General features: G+C 40.5%; 1 protein-coding gene across 2 annotated transcripts in view; it reads right to left on the bottom strand.

Annotated features, from left to right (window-relative positions):
• LGR5 (leucine rich repeat containing G protein-coupled receptor 5) overlaps nt 1-20,551 on the bottom strand; it is a 78,412-nt gene that overhangs the window by 42,172 nt on the left and 15,689 nt on the right. For both annotated transcript variants that reach the window (XM_053407106.1, XM_053407105.1), the window contains exon 2: nt 6,171-6,242. In XM_053407106.1, coding sequence (XP_053263081.1) covers nt 6,171-6,242 — 72 coding nt within the window. The remainder of the gene's footprint in view (nt 1-6,170; nt 6,243-20,551) is intronic.

Here is a 20,551-nt window from a genome sequence, read left to right as displayed (position 1 = left end):
CTGAAACTGTTCTTAACCTGAAGCACCACTTTAGCTAATGGGGCCTCCTGCTGCCACTGCGCTGCTGCTGCACGATTTCTGTTCTCATCCTAAAGCAAAGTTCTTAACCTGAGGTAATATTTCTGGGTTAGCGGAGTCTGTAACCAGAAGTGTATGTAACCTGAAGCGTATGTAACCCGAGGTACCACTGTACATCACTGACGGTAGCAGGATAGCAAGGAAGAGGCACTGGCCACCTGCTCTCTTAAAGGAGAAGCATGGGCTGTTTCAAACAGTAGTTTTGAAAAGCACCTTAAGCACCTGAAGACAGCTTCCAGCACTAAGCAGGATCACCCCCCCACCCCCACTAGCTGATGCAATGTGGTGCACCCACATTATGGCCATTTTTTCCACCAGGTAAAGACCTTTTAATTCAGCCAGCCCTTTTAATTTGAATTATTTGCTTTGGTGCATTTAAATGTGCATCCAAATTGGTTTCCCTTAAAAACAAACAAATATAGCAAAGGCTGATCTGGTTTGGGGGAGGGGTGTAGGATACTTTGTATTCCAGATTCTGTGTTTTTATGACATCTGTATTTATAACTATCGAACCACATCTGTGTGTTTTATTGATTTTTGTTAATGTTCAGAGAATTTTGGTCTACGGTAGTCCAGAAAAGTTAACACCAATGTTATTCCACGCATTATTCACTTTAGTATAATTTGTGTCAGTGGGACAAAAAAAAGTTTCAACCATGGGTTGGCCTGGTTTTATGTGGTCATTATTTTATTTTAAATCACTGCTACCCATCTGTCCTAAAGCCATTTTGACTCTTCAGTGACCTCAAATATTCCTCTGCAATCTGGATGGAAATGGGAAAAGACTCCCCATTGTCTCTGTGCTCACAAATCCTGCATTATGGGTAAAACTGGGTATGACTAGGGTGAGCTTGTGATCTGGACTCAGGAATTAAGTATTTATCATCACAAAAGAATGGCCAGGCTGTCCAGGTAAACCCATTAACAGGTTTCCTGCCAGACAGGATTCTGCTGTAGACCGCTCCTTCTGTGATGTATGTATGATGTATTGGAGGTGGCCTTGAGCTATAGGGTGGCAATTTCGAAAATCTATACAGTGGTACCTTGGGTTACATGCGCTTCAGGTTACAGACTCCGCTAACCCAGAAATAGTACCTCGGGTTAAGAACTTTGCTTCAGGATGAGAACAGAAATCGTGTTCCGGTGGTGCGGCGGCAGCAGGCCCCATTAGCTAAAGCGGTGCTTCAGGTTAAGAACAGTTTCAAGTTAAGAACAGACCTCCAGAACGAATTAAGTACGTACTTAACCCAAGGTACCACTGTATAAGGGCTTGCACACCTTTCTTCTGGGTTCCTCCTCCCTCCTGCATGGTGGGGTGAGCACCCTGTTGCGACAGTTTAATAAAGGTCAGACTTACTAGCTGCTTTGCTTCTCAATATTTTCTGGTTAGCCTCTGTTATTTTCTCCTACTGATAGAACCTACATAAGGATTTTATATGGGCTCTTGGGTACCCCATAAGGGAAAAGAGCAGTTTTTTCTTATAACACACTAACATCAGTGTGAATTACTCTATAAGTAGACAAACCAATTTCTAACGTACCTTTCCGGGTACAGGGCTGTTTGCAGATTTATTTAAAACAAACCAACCCAAACACATACAACCATCATAAATGTACGCTGCAGAACAATTGCTGGAGGAAGTGAGCCCTTGCAAGCATATAACGCCTGTGCTCAGATCTGCACAGATTTGCTACCGGGCCAAGCTCAAGGTATTTACTATTGGCATATAAAGCCCTTAACAACTTGGGACCAGTTTACCTACGAGATCGCTTTACCCCACATGCACTCACTTGACTGCATCGATCAGTGTAATTGGCACCACTATAGGTGCCACATAATACCAGTTCCACATTTGTAAGAACTCAGTCGTTTAGTGTGACAGCAACTGAACTTTGGAACTCGCTGCCCATTGAGATCAAGCAGGTGCCTTCACTGTATTCTTTTCTGCACATGCTAAAAGGATTCTTGTTTTCAACAAGCCTACCCATATGCTTAGGAAATTGAGGGAATTTTAATACGTTTTAGTATTTTAACTTCTGTGTGTTTAAAAGTAGGGTTGTATTTTTTATTTTTTAATTGTTTTACCTTTTTGTAAACCACACTAATTTTTTTAAATCGAGCGGTGTATAAATTTTATGAAACAAACAATAAACGCAATTTCAAAACCATGCAAATTCCCAAGTTGCCTCAATTTTTGTATAATCAAGATAGCCACTCTGACTAACACAACTTCTACAAGTTGAAAATATAATAAATTCTATTGATTTTTAATGGTTGGGTAGTGGCAACATTGTTCCCCAAAGTGCTATACTAGCAGCAGCGGAAAACTATTGCTATAAATGCTTCAGCATATGTCCTAACTGAAGCAATGATTCCATTTTTAAATAAGCAACACGACAGAAATCTAAACCATAACCTGCATTTTATTTGCTTGGCTGCATCTCGTCTGAGACCACGGAGGAGCAAATGGACTGTAAACAGGAACCTTGGTTAAATTAACTAAAGGACAGGCCACTGAAGAGGCTGAGTCAGACTTTACAGCTGTCTGAACAGCCGTATGCATGAGAATTCAAATACATTTGGATATCCAGTTTATTATTGCTTTGAAAATAGTTAGCTTTTATAATAGTTATTGTTGCTAGAATAATCCTCTGTCACAAAAAGCCCATGCACGAAACTAAGAAAAGTAATACTTTTTGGCTATTAACCCAAATAGTTATATGAGAAAATACATCGATTTTAAAATGCTGTGTTCTGCTGAGCAGGGCTTTTCTATTTTAACTAATATTGTGGAGTTCTTACTTCATACCAATCCTGTCTTGTGACGGTGGAATTTGTTATGTGTCACTGGCTGTCTGCCAACCTGGAGGCATGCATGTCTAATCATACAAGCTACTATACTGTACTTTGAATACAACTATTATAATCTTTACTTTGCATGGCCCTTTCTATACAGGATTATAATATGAACTGGGCAACTTCCAGTGGTATCTGCACACCAGCAGAATGACTTCAGCTGGTGAGACAGGACTTCCCCTTCTTTCCCCTCCTCCCTGAAACCCTCTACACATACCCCAATTCTGCTCTGGAGGGTGTGGTCAGAGAAGTCAATTTTTCTGATGTTGCCTGTTTTCCAAAGTTTATTTACATCACTGCACTACACAGTTACTCAGGCATGGTAATCCTTCTCCATGGAACAATGGCAAGGCTACATTTTTTATCTGCTCTACAACAGCCATTTTCATATGCCTCACCTCATTCAGATATGACTTGTGAGAAATTATGCTCCTCTAGTATTGCTAGGTTTTGCGACCATATAGAAGAAGAGTTTGGATTTGATATCCCGCTTTATCACTACCCGAAGGAGTCTCAAAGCGGCTAACATTCTCCTTTCCCTTCCTCCCCCACAACAAACACTCTGTGAGGTGAGTGGGGCTGAGAGACTTCAAAGAAGTGTAACTAGCCGAAGGTCACCCAGCAGCTGCATGTGGAGGAGCGGAGACGCGAACCCAGTTCACCAGATTACGAGTCTACCGCTCTTAACCACTACACCACACTGGCTCCTCCAGTGTATAGGTATACGCTGATACAGAGTACTAGCACTTTTTATTTTTATTTTTTGCTATTCATAGCAATTTATATTGCTTACCCACCACACTTGTATAAAAAACCCCCATAAAAATAGTGCCAACTGCACGTAACAAACTGAGTGAGCCAATTCTGCTAAGGGTAATAGGTAGCATTTAATCTACCCTGTTCCTTAAGTCCCGCCTTCCAGGTGAATATAGAGGAAGTACTGCTTCACCCCCTCTCAGAGCACCACAACTGCAAGCGAGTTTTACAGGTTGGCTTCAAAGGACATCTTTATCCTGGCAGCAGGTCCAACGGTACTGAAAGGTATTGCGTCTACTCCCTTCACCTTTAAAGGTACCCAAGAGTGGTCACTGAACCTTAACTGCCTATTAACTTCCTGAACCTACCTGCCAATGTTGCCAATTAACCTATTTAAAAGCAACCATCCGATAAGGACATCTGCCGGAAACCCAGTACAGAACAGGTGAAATAAACCAGCCAGCAAAGCCAACCAGCTGACATACAAAAGATTTCTACTCGCCCCCCTGAAAAACAACCAGCTAATGTCCATACTGGATAAAAGGTGGAAGGGAACTGCAAAACTGCGTGCATGGGCACACAAGAGGCTGAATGCCCTCCCTAAGTGGCTGCAAATGCCATCTGACGCTACTGCTTCAGGCACAGTATAACTGTTCGATCTCTACTGTTAAAAGCTAGCATTTTTGTTCTGAAAATTGTAATTTCATTCTTTTACACTTGTGCTGTGTCTTTGTACTTCATTATGGAATTACCAAATAGTCCTGGAAAGATTGTTCTCACTAATGCCCCCACCAATAGATTAACAAAACTGAAATCACACATATTTGTCATTAAAAAAAAGCATGAGGCTTAGTTTGTTGGTTTGTACCTGTGACTGAGACAGAGCTAACTTTTAAGGCAGCTTTGTCACTTGGTTGGCAAAATGGTTGTCACCCGAAACTAATTCTCAAATCATTCTGTTGAAAGGGAGAGGGGGAACAAAACAGACAACCCAAGTGAACTTATCTGTGCATTATTCTACTAAGGGCACCTGCTGTAAAGTTGTTGAGCAGTGTACTAAAAACTGCTTGGAGCTTTGCCCACACTGCTTTTGTTTGCAAAGCCCAATTTTTCAGTCTTAGAAAGGAAACTAGATATGTCTTATTCAATGATGCTGTAACTAGCCCCAGCAGCCTTCTGGCTTTCTCCTTTAGAGATGTAAAAGCAATCAAGTGGCTGCAGGTTCTACATAGTTTGTGTAATTCACTCAGTCATAGGCAGTTGTAGGAGACTGGATGGCGAGACTGTAAAACAGAACAATGCATTGGGCATTCAGAGCCCATCAGGACTTCCTCACACGAAGCAGCATTATGCATCCCAGTGCAAGTCTGGACCCTTGTCTAGACAGAAAGTGTGTTATAATGAGAATAGAGGCCATCCCAGTATCAACTGATCAGGTCTCACATTTGGAGCAAGATCCCTAGATACGATCCCCCTTGCCCCCATGATTATAGACAGTAGCTCATATTGCATGACACTACTAAGTCAGGTAAACTCTGGGTATTCAGGAAGAGGAAGTGATACATTGATCTGCATAAACGAAACTGCAGATGTCCACAATATGTGGGTTTTTGCGGCTTGCCACTAATTAGATGCCACAAGTGAGTATCAGAGGGAAGAAGCAGAGGTACAAACACTTTGCTTTTAGTGAACCTCGCCAGGATACCTGTGCCTTGAGTTACTGTTGATGTGAAGAATGAAAGTCCAAAGCATTTTCAAATTCTTAGTTTTGTGGTCACTTTGTTACATATAGTCTTATGTGCATAGAGTGGTTTCCTCTTCTGGCTGGCCATCATCACTGCTAATCAACATTCCACTTGCGATCCTGTGTTTGATTAACTAGTTTTTATAGAATAGTGTTTTTTTCTTTAAAAAAAACGGAAAACACCAAATAGAACAAATTAAGCTATGCAGGGTTCTGTGTTTCATAGCCAGCCTTGAGGGATGCTAAAAGCTAAAGAGTAAGGAAACAGTAATTAAAAGTGATTACAACAAGACGACTTAGTACCATGAAATGTGAATGCAAGTGTCCTTGACACAGGCAGAACCAGACAGCAGGTTTTGGTTTTGATTATAACTTCACTTACTATTTTAATAAACATGAGCTGGTATTCAAACTTTTAATATCCTGCTGCTTAACTATTTCCAAATAGCAATCCGGCTCTTTTAAACAACCCTTAAAAAATTTAATTTCTATAGCCCTGTCTCTGCTTAGAAAAGTTGTAGCCTCGTGGTAACTCGTTTAGGGGTTTGTGTTTTTTTTGGTAAGTTTATTTCTAGAATCACAAGCAATTGGTGGTTTTTTCCCCAGCTAAGTGTTTCCGCATGTGCCAAACGTGTCAGAGCTCACAGCTTTTTCTGTGCTGTGTTATCTGGTTCCCAGAGAAGTGCCTAAGAATGTTCTCTCAACTATGTCAGTCAAAGATACAAAGATACGTACAGCTCTTCCAGGAAGCGGAGATTGTGCAGCGAGTTTGAGGACAGTCTAGTGATGTTGTTCATACTGAGATCGCTGAGGAAGGAAAGAGACAGAGTCTTAATACAGGATACATAACTGCAGTATACAGATGTTTGTACATTTTAAAGTAGCACATTAACAAAACAACAAACAAAAATAGGTCCCTTTCAAAGTCAGATGAACTAACCAGAAGTATTTAAGCCATTTATTCCAGATGATCCCACAAATTTCTGTAGAACTGCTTTGAAGCAAATAGTTTTAAAACAGCAGATGTGGTTTATTAAATACAATTTTTAAAACTTACCACATATTTTTGGTTGCCTTTTCTTATTATTAAGCTACCGATTTCAATACACCACAGTAAGAAATTAAAATAGTTGGCACAATCAGGTTGCTGCTTGCTTTCTTACAGGAAAATTGATTCCTATGGTAGAAAAACTGCAACATGATAAAACAATATTTAAATGTACTTTAAAACAATGTAGTAACCTGTATTTCACTCTTGTTAGTTGTAGATTGCAAAACAAAGGAATTTGCCCTATATTACTGCCGTAATACTATAATAGCAAATATTTTGACTCACAGAAAACCCAAGCACCCCCTACATTTCTCTTCTTAATGGGCTCCCTTTGCAGATTCTCAAGTTGCATTAAATAAGTGAAATGAACCACAAAACAAGGGTGCAATCTGATCCTGCTTGTAGCACACTTCCTGGTGGGGTTCCACAGTAGTTCCTGGCACAGGGAACCAACAGGTTTTCCTAAGTCACATCAACCTCACTTTTATGCAGTATTCCACTTAATTATACTTTAAAAAAGCCTGTTTCCTCCTCATGCTAGTACAGTGTAATTACCGTGGCTTCACTGGGAAGGCTCCACTAAAATACATGGGAGCTATAGAAGACATTAAAAAGGTTTGTGCCCACTGTGGGGCTTTCCTGCACAAGCCCCATAGGAATGGGAGCTATCCAAGCAAATGGACCTGTGCACATTTTTTTTTTTAATGAATCACTTCCCATAAAGCATCCTGAAGCAATTTGAAACATCAACAGCAACACACACACACACACACACACAGAGAGAGAGAGAGAGAGAGAGAGAGAGAGAGAGAGAGAGAGAGAGAGAGAGAGATCTTTCATGGGTGGGGGGAGAAGTGAAGGGAGACCCCCCCCCAGCTAGCAGTCCAGTGAAGACTGAGCATCCTCAGTGGCTGTGGAATGCTGACTGATTGCTTGAAGTGGGGTTCGGGGGCGGGGGGAGAACAGAAAATACTCCATTGAAGGGGAGAATGGAATGGAGTATAGAACAACGCATGGCTGACTGGCTTGAACCCTGAACAGCAGCATTCTACTCAGCACCACGTTTTGCACTTATATACCTCACTTATTTTATTATATTTCTATATCACCTTTCTGCAAATCACCAAGTCTGTGCACAACAGATCAAAACCAATAAAAAATGGTTAAATGAACAATAAAGAATAAAAACATTGCAATCAGCAACACTATTTTTTTTTTAAAAAAAGACCAAATTAAGAAGTGTAAAATCATTAACTAGTAGCATAAGTATTGCTACAAAGCGTGTTCTCCTTCATGGAGAGCACGTGTTGTGGTGGGGTCTACTGAGCCACCCCTTTGTTGCCAGGCAGGTTCTCCAAGATGGCCAGGGGGCAACGATTGGTTTGCTGGGTTGCTGGGGAAAAAGTTATGTTGCAATTTTGGTGGGAGGGGTAAAATGTTTAAATACTCTGCACGCAGCTTGGGACTTTCTCTTTGTTGCGTGCAACGGATCACCCGCCCACCCGCCCTAGAGTAAGGGGTTGTTGCGTTGACCTTGCTATGCCTGCCATGGGGTCGTCTGCCTTCGAGCAGGGGCCTGGTAGGAATTTTTCCATCTGGCAAATTGGCCGGCTGGGTGGTTTTTGCCTACTGCGTAGCAAATCATCACAACTTGTAGGGTTGCGGTTAGGCATTGGTTATAAATTGGTGGAGGAGGGGTTAGGATAGGCTGGGCCTGCCCCTCCATTGGTTGCTGCAGAAAGGGAATTCTGTTAAAGGAATCCTGCGGCTTGCCATCTTTTCGTCCAATCCCTGGAATGGGACTAGGGCCGGCAAGCCTTCGGGGAGCTTGCGGGCGAGAATTGAGGGCCTGTGACTCAGCTCCAATTCTCCCCCAACTTGTTTTCCCACACTGGCTTTCAGTGGTGCCCGGAAGTCAGTTCTGTCCCCAGGCGGGGGGACAGATAGTCTTAACCAATACCTAAACAACCACTCATGGTTTGTAATTGAATAAAGTTGTGGCCAAAATCATGCCAAAAATCTTTTTAAAAAAAAAAAAAAATATTTATTAAGGGTTTAAAGATTACAGAAAAAAAGAAGAATGAAAAAATGAAAAATTAAATACATAACAAAGAAAAAAAACCAAAAAAATACAGTAAAAAAAACAAGTATTTAAAAACACATTCAATGTTTCCCTATCTTTATCTTTCATTTACTTGTTTCATCGACCTCCTCACACCTCCCTTTTTTTGTATTCTAGTTCAGTTAGCTGTTTCAGCAAATCCTTTCCATCTTACTCAATTTTTGTTCCATAATTTATCTTTACCCAATCTAACCTTAAAGTTTCCACTTTGACCCATTAACAATCTATTTTTACTTGATTCTTTATAACCTTTCTGCTAAAGCCATGTAACTTCATTCCAGCATCCTTCTAACATTCCTTAATTTTACAGTATTTCTGTAAATAAACTTTAAATTTTTCCCAAGAAGATTGGAAAAAGATCATGCCAAAAATCTTAAACAAAAATTACGTGTCCGTTGTGAGTTATTTGGGGGGTGGATTGGGGACCTCGACACGCAACCAAAATCAGCATATATAAAATACAAACAATTGCTCTAATCACCATTTTTATTTTTAAGAAAGTGACAATTGTCCTGACACACTAACAGTGTGCGCCGTAATCCAGCTACAGAGGAACACAAGTCTGAGCCACTGATTGTATTGGAGGAAGTCAGCCTCAGACTTAGAACATTTTGCTTCAGCTGACTCAGGTTGTAGACCTGGCAGCAAATGATACTTAGTACAGAACATCTTTCATTTTGTGGGAAATGTTATTTTAAGCAGGTGTTCTGGGTGTGCATTTTAAGTTCTTATCATGCTGATTATTCACACCACAGGCTAACACTGTTTTTAGCCAACATTTTAATGCAGAAATACATTTTTTAGTAGTTTACAGCTATTCATTTGACAGCATACAGTTACACAGGGCAAACCTGGAAATAAATGACAGTTTTATTGTTAAGAAATATTAACAATTACCCATTTTCAACTCAATGTGTTGTTTAGCAGTCACTTCAAAAGCTAATTTATTAAACAACACCAGAGTAGTTATTAAATTCCCTCTTTTGTTGTAATATTTAATCATGCCTTTCTTTCTCTTCAGTAGTTGGCTACTACCCCCTTTGTTTTGGCAAAGGAACAAAAGATTTTCTTTGGCAAAGGAACAAAAGTACAGCAAATGAAATCCCAGTCAAATTAATTATATTTTAATGGACAATAAGATAAAGCCTTCGGGTGATGACGTATTTTGTACATATACCAGCAACAGTGCTTTTTAAAATGAATACAGTGATACCTCGGGTTAAGTACTTAATTCGTTCCGGAGGTCCATACTTAACCTGAAACTGTTCTTAACCTGAAGCACCACTTTAGCTAATGGGGCCTTCTACTGCTGCCGCACCGCTGGAGCCCGATTTCTGTTCTCATCCTGAAGCAAAGTTCTTAACCTGAAGCACTATTTCTGGTTTAGCGGAGTCTGTAACCTGAAGCATATGTAATATGAAGCGTATGTAACCTGAGGTACCACTGTACTACACATTTGAAGGGGAATGTTCTGAATAGGGCCAATTTCTGCAAAAACAAAGATCCTACAAATTTGTACTATGACCAATATTGATACGTACCTAAGGAATTAGTGTCCAGTTTGCAGATTTTTATATAAAAATCAGATAGGGCTAAGGTAAAAAAACCAAACCCCAGTTGCAAAAATCACACCTGGGAACAACTGTCACAATCTCACTGCTGCTGTGCCCCAAGTTGGCTGTGGGTGGCCTTTGGAACCAATTTGGGAAGGCGAACTCCTGGCATCTGGCCTCATGCATGCACTTGCATCCTGCTATGGTTGGACGCTGCACTACTTAAGCCCACCCCATCTTCCCCTCAGGACCAGACTTTCTCCCATCACCAGTTGTCATTCTCAGAGAAGATTCTTCTTCTTTGGAAGCTCCCTCAACTTCTGGCATCTGGCCTTCACCAACATACCAGTCCTAGAAGTGGTGGACATCAGGAGACTTTCCAGCACTGCTGTAGCGCAGCCCTCAGAAACCCAGTGCTATCCTCCTCGACTGGGAGGTAACCTCCATTAGGAAGCTGGGTCCCAAGTACTCACACCTGATATCAGCATTCAGCAGGCTTCTGACCAGTGCAGCAACACTCTGAGCTACTCAAGGGCTGAGCTACATGATGACAAAGCTTTTCTTCTTCTTCTTCTTCTTCTTCTTCTTCTTTTTGCTAAGTTTACTTAAACTAGCGACTTTTACTGTGAATAACAAGCAGATTTTGGGTGTCAGTCCAGAACATGTCCCCAGTCTGGTTCCCCGCTCCAATTTGCCCTAAATGTTTTGTTAACACCTTTGGGGGACAAATAGCTTTCAGCAGGGAAACATACTCCAGATCAGGGCTCTAAGCATGTTTTTTCTTCAAAATAAAACATAGTTTATTTATACTTTCTTTTTTTAAAGAATTGTTGTTATAACATGTAGTTTTGCTCTTAGCCTCACTTGCTAGCTTTAACTTTGTCTGGTTTATTGTGTACTCTCCAGGGTCCTGATGCTGTGGGCACCATCGCAGGTGCCTGACTAGTATTGTATGTTCATTTCTGCTATTCTCATAGCATTTTACCCACATTAACCTGGTGCAGATGTAACACTTCTCTTAGCCATAGTTAAGAAATCAAGGAAAGGGTCTCAGGGTTCTGAATTCTTTGTTTCTATCCTGCATGAAATCTTCCCTCCCTCTTTCAGCAGTGAATATGGTACAGTGCTATATCTGCAAAGGCTGCCCTAATTGTGGTTGTAATGATAGGTCGAAACCTTGTAGCTGAAATTGGTTTGCAAACCATGATTTATGTTAACTATAGGATTGCAGGGGTGGAAGGGATCCCAGGAGTCATCTAGTCCAATCCCCCTTCAATGCAGGAATCTTTTGCCTCAAATCCATGACCCTGAGATTAAGAATCTCTTATCGATTGGTTTGCACTAGTACAAATGCAATGTGGTTTTGTGCCTTTAGCAGATGTGGGGTAGGCAGAAATTTAACAGAGTAAACCCTTTCTAGTACTGAAAAATGATTATGGGGAATGCTTCATATGTTTACATTCTGTTAGACATCTTATTACTTGTATGTGGGTCCCAATGTGCCTTTGGTTCCTCTGCAAAAGAGGGCACAAATTTGCATATGACAAAGTATATGTAATTTTTATGCAAATGTATGTCTTCTTTTGTGAGTGCCTAATCCACATACTAGGGACGCGGGTGGCGCTGTGGGTTAAACCACAGAGCCTAGGACTTGCCGATCAGAAGGTTGGCGGTTTGAATCCCCACGACGGGGTGAGCTCCCATTGCTCGGTCCCTGCTCCTGCCAACCTAGCAGTTCGAAAGCACGTCAAAGTGCAAGTAGGAAGGTAAACGGCGTTTCCGTGCGCTGCTCTGGTTTGCCAGAAGCAGCTTAGTCATGCTGGCCACATGACCCGGAAGCTGTATGCTGGCTTCCTCAGCCAATAAAGCGAGATGAGCGCCGCAACCCCAGAGTCAGCCATCCTTTGCTCAGGTTATATATATGTGTGTATCTGTGTGCAACTAAAGCTATATATCCTAAAGATACCACAGTATCTCTGACCACAGTAAAGGTAAAGGGACCCCTGACCATTAGGTCCAGTCGTGGCCGACTCTGGGGTTGCGGCGCTCATCTCGCTTTATTGGCCGAGGGAGCAGGCGTACAGCTTCCGGGTCATGTGGCCAGCATGACTAAGGCACTTCTGGCGAACCAGAGCAGCGCACGGAAACACCGTTTACCTTCCTGCCGGAGCGGTACCTATTTATCTACTTGCAGTTTGACGTGCTTTCAAACTGCTAGGTTGGCAGGAGCAGGGACCAAGCAACGGGAGCTCACCCCGTCGCGGGGATTCGAGCCACCAACCCTCTGATTGGCAAGTCCTAGGCTCTGTGGTTTAACCCACAGCACCACCCACGTCCCTTTTGACCACAGTAACCTGGATCAATATAGGAACCTCTGAAGCCTCTCACTGCTTAGAGACTTGGGTTGCGCATAACACATCCATAAAAGCAACCAAGGCTATTTCAATGCTGAAACGTAGCCATACTGTAATAAAGATAATCAGAAACATGAAATAATACTTGTCTCAATATCCCCTGGTATTATTAAATTAATTATATTTTTTATTCTCCATACAACTCAAAAGAGCAAAAGCTTTTTGGTTTTTTAAAAATGAATTTATGAATGACTTGTAAGTGCTTTTCTTCCTCTTTTCTGCACCAAAATGTTAACAACTTGTTTGTATGGGTTATATTTGCAGAAACGCATCTGCAAAGGGCATATAACACATACATATAAATTGGAGTTTGACTAGCTGTTAAGAAAGTTGAAAGAAAAACAAGCTTCTCAACCCTCACACAGGTTAAGATAAAGGTTTTGGACAAGGTTTCAGATTCGACAAAATTCTTGACAAAATTTATTCCGCCACTCCCATCTCCCACATTAAAAAACTATTAGCAGAAAGGCTATTGAAAGGCTGTCCATGATCCCAGAGACTTTTCTGGAAACAGTTCTGTTTAATTCTCATGCCTGCACAATAGCAGTTTGGCACAATCAGTTATATACAAATGTCTCTAAAAGGGGCCTTACCTCCTATTTTCCAAGGTCACTTGTTTCAAGGGTTCCAAATAGCAAAGAAAGTCAGTGGAGGGTATGTAGGGAAAGCTTGGGGTGGGGGGAAGAGAAGGCGCTTCTGCTGAGATATTTCAGAGTCAGGTCTATTTCTATAGCGGGAGGGTTTCCCTTTAAATCTTTTTCAATAGGTTATTGATGGCTTTGAAACTTAAATGGCATTTGTCAACCATCAGTAAATCTTTAAAACTTTTTCTGCAAATAGCCCAACTCCAGGTCTCAGCTTTTCCCATTAATCTGTATGTAAGGCCACTGAAGGCTTTTTCAGAGTTTAGATAATGCCTAGATTAAAAGGTCCATTCAGAAGGAAAAGCTTTAGCATTCACCTTGTGTACATAGCCATTTCACCAGTGGTATTCATGGGTTGTTATTTCAACTCTGCATTTGTCTTGCAAACAAGACATACGCCACAAAGGCTTGGTAGAGACATTCTCTAGTGAATTATCGAAATCTATTTGCCTATTTGTCATGCCTTGTTATTTTTATTATGTATAATCAGTTTGAATCCAGGAACTTTAAACTGACAATTGTTCAATTATGTTGCTATTTTAAAAATGAAAGGCACAATTCAGCAATGATGCTGATAAAGGACAAATAGGGTGGTTTGACTTACATTTTTTTTATTGTTCCCAGATGAGTTCCAATATCTTAGATGTTGCATTTGATGCAATTAAAAAGACCTTTGCAAAAATTGTTTTAGTATGTTTTGTCTTTTCCTTGTTTTATAGACTTCCATTGTTTATTCATTTTGTTCCTTTCATAAAAGGATGCAAGAGGCAAAAGATTAAGACATTTTTAAATAGCTGGAAGCACCTTCTTCCTGCTCTCCAAATCACATAAACTGAAAATATTTCAAGATTAAAAGATTTGCGGCACTATTTGAGACGTCCTTAGCGTTAGCCCCACAGTTCCATGTGAAGGTTCCACTGCTCAAGATCTTTAAGTGGACTTTAAAGACCTTTTTATTGCTGCTTTTAAAGGTTAGACTGAGTCTGTGTTTAGATTTCTGGCATGGCCATGCTAGTTCATGCTGGTTTTAGTAACATTTTGCACTGTTCAAAATTTAATAATGTCTTTTTAATCTGCCTTAATAATTGTACAGTTTAAGCCATAACACCTGAGGGACAACTGCTGCTGGAGAGCCAGCCCAGTTCCTCAGATAAAGTTGAGCAGAGAAAGAGAGAGATCCCCGCCACCACCACCTATCAAATCATTTCGTGATTCTAGGATTGTGATTAATAAAGTTGTAGAAAACCCAAGTTTGGCACCTGCCTCATTATTATTCCACAGGAGACAACAGGAAGAAAATGGAGCAGGGCCCCCAAAGCAAATGGGGGTAAGGATAGGGGGAAACACAAAACGGGAAAGTTGAAATGAGGCAGAGGAAAGCAGAGACTTGGTAAATGGAGGTTAACAGAATCACAGAGAAAGGGGAAGCAGGGAAATAAAGAAGAGGACGCTAATGGGCTGAAGAAGAGCCAGTATCTTATTCCATTTCCATATTTATAAGTTTCACATTTTTTTCCCATGTCAGGTGTCTAACTATAAAACAAACTACAGTACGTAAACCTCTGCATGCAACTAATCCAGGTGGGTCCAGTCATTAAGTCCCCAAAGTACTTGACAACCTAAACTATTTAGTTTGATACACGACTTCAGAAGGAAAGAACCATAAAGAAAGACTGAGTCAATTTGTATAAGGCAATAAAAACTAAGCATATTTCCATGTGCGTGTATAAATTAAAAAAAAAAGATTACTATAAGTAAATGGTATAAATTAACAAATGCATTTGTTAAATAAAATATGGCTGACTAGTAGCACACTATCCATATTCCAATCACTGGTAATAAATTTACGGAACTTAGGAAAATACAATGTTATATTCTAACCAATACACTTTTAATATTTAAATACAGATAGCAGAACCTGTATTCAGTGACACAGATGATAATAGCTCGACTGAAGTCTTGTTTTAGTTTCATAATCTTATTCTTCCCAATTTGAAACAGAACCGTTAGTTAAAACCTATCCTATGTCAGCATCGTAGTATGAAATAAAGTATTCTCTGATGATTTGAAAAGTTATACAGTACAGTACTATGCTCCCAAAACTTACAGTGTCTGCTGTTCCATTCCATATTCAACATGATACTATTGGCTTGTTAATTACTTTTATCCAGAAGAATGTTAGTTTTATCTTCTGAAGCAAAACAAATTAGACAGATCATGGCTGATTAGAATGCAACAGTAAAATCTCCTTATACTTTCTATTCCACTCCATTTCTCTCCAAAACAGGGGTGATGTCAAATACATAGGTATTTCCCACGCCAGTCTGGACTCTGTTTCTAATAAGTGCTGTGGCTGGAACAATGGTTCTTACACAGCGACTGAAGTTCTTTAGTTCAGTCATTGTGCACAAAAAGAACAGAGGACTCCTTAGCAAGCATTTGATGAAACATCTAGATTTCCATATTTCCCTAATTGCATTTTCTAAATGTGTGTGCATCTTATCTGACCAGAGTTTAAATGTTTTCTTTATTTCACTACTATGGCAAAATAAGAATGTGAAGGACTGGAATGATAATGATGTCTCAATTTATACACTTGAGGAGGGGAAGTGATTTAAAAATAAATAAAAGTGGGCGCCGGGAGTCCTGATATTGTGTATCCCATAAATGTGTTATTTGAAATAGTGGCTTTCTAAAATGCTTCAAAAGTTCTGCTTTAACTCTAAATGTTCCACCCTGTTAATGTGTTGCACTCTTGTTTTTTTCTGTTCACAAAACTCTGCAAATGTGTTTGTTTCTTCGTGAAAAGTTTTCCTAAAATTTGTGTGCCACAGACAAAACAGATGGAAGTTGGCTGTGCTATTCCTTTATTTATTGTCAATTACTATATGTTAACAGTAGATCTTGTATTTAGATCCATTTAAACTTCACTATGCAGCTGCCCATTTGAAAATAAAATGGTTGCCTTCTTTCACTTCAGTGGGCACAATACAAAACATCCATTGAGCTTTCCCTTTATTGCAGCTGCCAGTGCCCAGCCGACTTTTAACAAACCAACCAAGCGGAATAACAATGCAGCTGTAACATTTTATGGTATTTCTGTTAGTTCTCTTTTGAGACCGAAGGTGTTAATTAGGAATCAAAGAATACTACCCTGCCAGCCTTCTTTCACAATCTATATACTGGTCACTGCAGTTTTCAGAAGAGAAAAATAAATCTAATAAAGGGACAAAAATGTTGTTTGTCACACCAGTAACATGTACTTAATATGCTTTGATCACAAGCTTTTTATGCAGTCTTGTCAGACAGGCTGAAAATATTTTTCCATCTCCCTCCAACTTTTTGTTGTCTTTCCTGAATTCTCATTCTCAAGTCTGAAATGTCTGGGTGGGAGAGAAGAAGCTTTAATAAGAGTTTGATTTGCTGGTGAAAATTGATGGTCTTGTTACTAGAACATTATCAACAGCTCTTCTATTAAAACATAAACTGTTTTTAACAAAACATAGTTCTCTCTCTGCCAGGTATTGAAACTAAGTGTCAGGCTGTCTGGCATTACCTATCAGGTATGACTCAAAAATTTGGAAAAGATACTGCTTAACAGATTACAAGAGTTTTACTTCAAATAAATACAAAAAGTCTTATGCGGTAGAGTAATAGGTAAAACTTCCTTGTTCATATTCCAGTTAGAAAGGCAGCTTTTGCACTACATATTTGATAATGGTGTTCATGTATTCCACACTCAAAGGTATCAGCATGAAGTCATTACCTTTAATCTTCCATCAAACTTAAAACCTTGAAATAAAACTTTATGAAGTCAGCACTGCTGGGAATTAGTCAAGCTTCCTAGCTCTCCCAGCAAGAGCTTTTACTGTTAGATGTCCCAATCATGCCAAAATCCATTAATCCTGCTGGAGGAAGACAGAAGGAAGCTCAAGTTGTTGATTTAATGTTAATGGATTGAATGGACTTCAAGGCAGCCTACTGAGTTGTCTAAACTATAAAGCAAACAAAGCAATTTAATTTAATTTATATTTGAAATGTTAAAAACAAATTCATAGTGTAGCTTTGGGAAATAAAAAATGACAATATTTTATGAAACATGTTGACCAGTACATCATTTGAACAGGTTGAGGATCCTGTGGCTATATCTAGTCAGGTGAGATGATAAGGAAGCAAGGAAACTTCTAGGAGACATGGGGAAAAGTAAACAAAATGAAGACAACATGTGACAAAATGAAGAATGAAACAAGTCATTAGGCTGGTCCAGAAACAAGGGCCAACTTTTGAAACACTTTTGGTTTGTGACAGATATGTAGTTCAGCAAGGACATTTCAGCTTCCAGTTGTGCAACCAGAAGTTGATCTGATCAATAAACAGCTGGATTCAGTTTTTGGATTGGCGTGCAAAACAACAACAACAACATTCACTCCATGGTGGTGCAGCCTATGTCAACATATAGCAGAAGGAAATATGGACAGAAACCACAGCTGCCATGGATTCAAAAGGCAGAGTGATAAGATCCTAATTCAGTTTTGTCCCCCAGGTAAGTTACTGGATTTGCATATGGCAGAACCGGGGTTCAAACTGTATACTTTACCACAAGCTCATGGGGGACCCTGGGCAAGTCGCTATCTCTCAGCCTTAGTTTCTCCACAGCACAAGTTTGCCTACCTTTCAAAGCTATTGATGGATGGGATAAATAATCTATAATACTTTACAGAGGGAAAACTGGGGCGTGAAGTTGCCACCCATAAACTGGTAGGCAGTGAGACTCAATGCTCTGTTTCCTGCAGGGGCGGCTGCAGGACCTTAGGTAGTGAAGATGATCCAGCAGGCTTGAAGTCACCACCTATCCTCTGATAGCTGGTGATATAAATCCTTTGCACTTTAAGAGTCTGGATTGTGCATTGGAAGCTTTATCTATACTTAGCCCACTCCTGACATCAGATGGGGTAGGTGGCATGGTTTTGGGGAAAATAGGTGGCATGGTTTTGGGGGAAATAGCCTCATGACCCAAAATGAGATCTGTGGTGATTCATCACCCCTGATACATATAGTCGTCCATCCGTCCCCCCCCCCTTATTATTTTTTAATGAATATGTTCAATTACTTCAGCACTAACACAATAAGAACTTTGGAGCTCTAAGTCCTTAATCTTCATCAGTTTAAGAAGTAGCAAGGACATATTTGGTTGAATGTATTAAGAACAGAAAACCAAGCTACTCGTGTACCATGATCTTGGGAATTGCTGCTAGCAAAGGGACCACGTGCAAATGCTTCAAACCAAGTAGTTTAACCAACTGAATTTCTTTAAAAAGAAAAAAAGAAAAAAATCATAAACACTTCCTCTCTAAAGCAAACAAAACTGGAGAACTGCTTCAACTAACATTTCCTGTATTTCATGGTATTTCACTTGCCTAATTGTTATGAGTTCCCATTCAGCTGCTCACTTTTGCAGGGAGATCACTTTGGAAATAAGAAAGGAATGTTTGTGGAAAGAGTATAACAAGTTCTATGTCATAAACCAACTCTAGGTCTGCCACTTTTTTGCCTTTTTTAACAGTTACATGACTGAGTTCAATGAGACCTTTCCCCAGGTAAGCAGATAGAGAATCATAGCCTCAGTGTGCCACCATAACCCTAAAATAGGCTGGAGGTCATTATTCTGAGTCACAGTTTTTGATGGTGGACTCATAGTTAGTCAGCAAGTGATGAATCCCTTTAGGAAATAAACATGCAGGCAACCTGCTTTGTGTTACTTGGGTCTTGAGCATCTCAATCTTCATGTATCTATGATTCAGTTGTGGATAGCAAAAAACTATCAGTGTTGCAAATACCCCCCTTTCTTGGGGAAGGTGGTTAAGAGGGTTATGGAGAGGCAGCTATAAGCATTTTTTGATGACATGGATTATATAGACTCATTCCAAACTGGACTCAGACTGCTCCATGGGACTGTGTCATCCTTGGTCACCTGATGGATGATCTTTAAAGAGATTAGGACAAGGGGAGTGTGACCTTGCTCTTTCTTCTGGATCTCCCTGTGGCTTTTGATGCCACAGACCATAGTATCTTCCTGCACAGACTCTGTGGATGGGAACTGGAGGCACTCTGTTACAGCTAGGGGTGCCAACGTGAATAAAATATGGGGGGGGGGCAGGTAAGCCCTGCCTGCATGATTGATCACATGATGTGACACACACACACCATTTGAATGGCAATGCCTATTAAGTGAGGGGGAGGCTCAAATATTTCATTGGGAATGGTCTCCTATGGTTCCAGTCCTACCTACAGGGCTGAATCCAGACCGTAGCATTGGTAGAGTGCTTTTTGGCCCCCTGGCAAGTCTGCTATGGGGTGCTGCAGGATACTATTTTATCCCCAATGCTTTTAAAAAATATCTATGTATATGAAGCCTCTGGAAGTCTTTAGGCATTTGGGAGTAAGGTGCTACAAATGCACCGATGACACTCAGCTCTGTTTCTCCATAACATCTGAATCAGGAGATGCTGTATGGGCTCTGAACTGCAGCCTGGATGCAGTTGGTGGGATGGATGAGAGAAAATAAGCTCAGCTTAAATCCTAGTAAGACAGAGGCACTGTGGGCGAAGGGTTCCCGTGTCTGAAAAATTGGTCAACTGCCTGCCCTGGATGGGGTTGCAGGTACACAGTCTGGAAGTGCTGCTGAATCCTTGTCACTGGAGACTCAGGAAACCTCAGTGCCTAGAACCACCTTTTACCAGCCATGGCTGATTTAACAACTATGGTTGTTCCTAGACCAGGAGAGCTTGACCACAGTAGTTCAGGCACTGGTGACTTTAAGATTGGATTACTGAAATATGTTCTGTGTGGGATTTCCCCTGTGCTTGGTTTGGAAATTGCAGTTTGTACAGAATGCTGCAGCATAGTTGCTGAGAGGAGTGAGACTCTGTCCAGCATCTAACACCTGATCAGAGACCTGCACTGGTTGCGACTTGTTACTAGGTCAAGTTTAAGATATATAAAGTCCTCAACAGCTTGGGACCAGGAACTTACAAGATCCCCTTACCCCATATATGCCCATTTGACTGCTTCAGTCTGTGGAACTGACACTGTCCAGGTGTCACATAATATTTGCTCTGCACTTAGAATAATAGAATTGTAGATTTGGAAGGGACCCAGGCTGGATCTAGACACATCAAAAAAAGTGTTTCAATAAAAAACTTTATTAAAAAAAAGCGTTTCAGGAAAACGCGTTGTAAATCTCAAAGTGGGAAACCACGTTGGCGAAAGAAGGAACTCCAAAGTGCCACCTGGTGTCACAGTGTTATAATGCATATAAAACACTTTTTCTTT

This window comes from Podarcis raffonei, chromosome 10 (assembly GCF_027172205.1).
Source record: "Podarcis raffonei isolate rPodRaf1 chromosome 10, rPodRaf1.pri, whole genome shotgun sequence".
In the NCBI taxonomy this organism is placed as follows: domain Eukaryota; kingdom Metazoa; phylum Chordata; class Lepidosauria; order Squamata; family Lacertidae; genus Podarcis; species Podarcis raffonei.
This window is presented reverse-complemented; position numbering and strand designations above follow the sequence as displayed.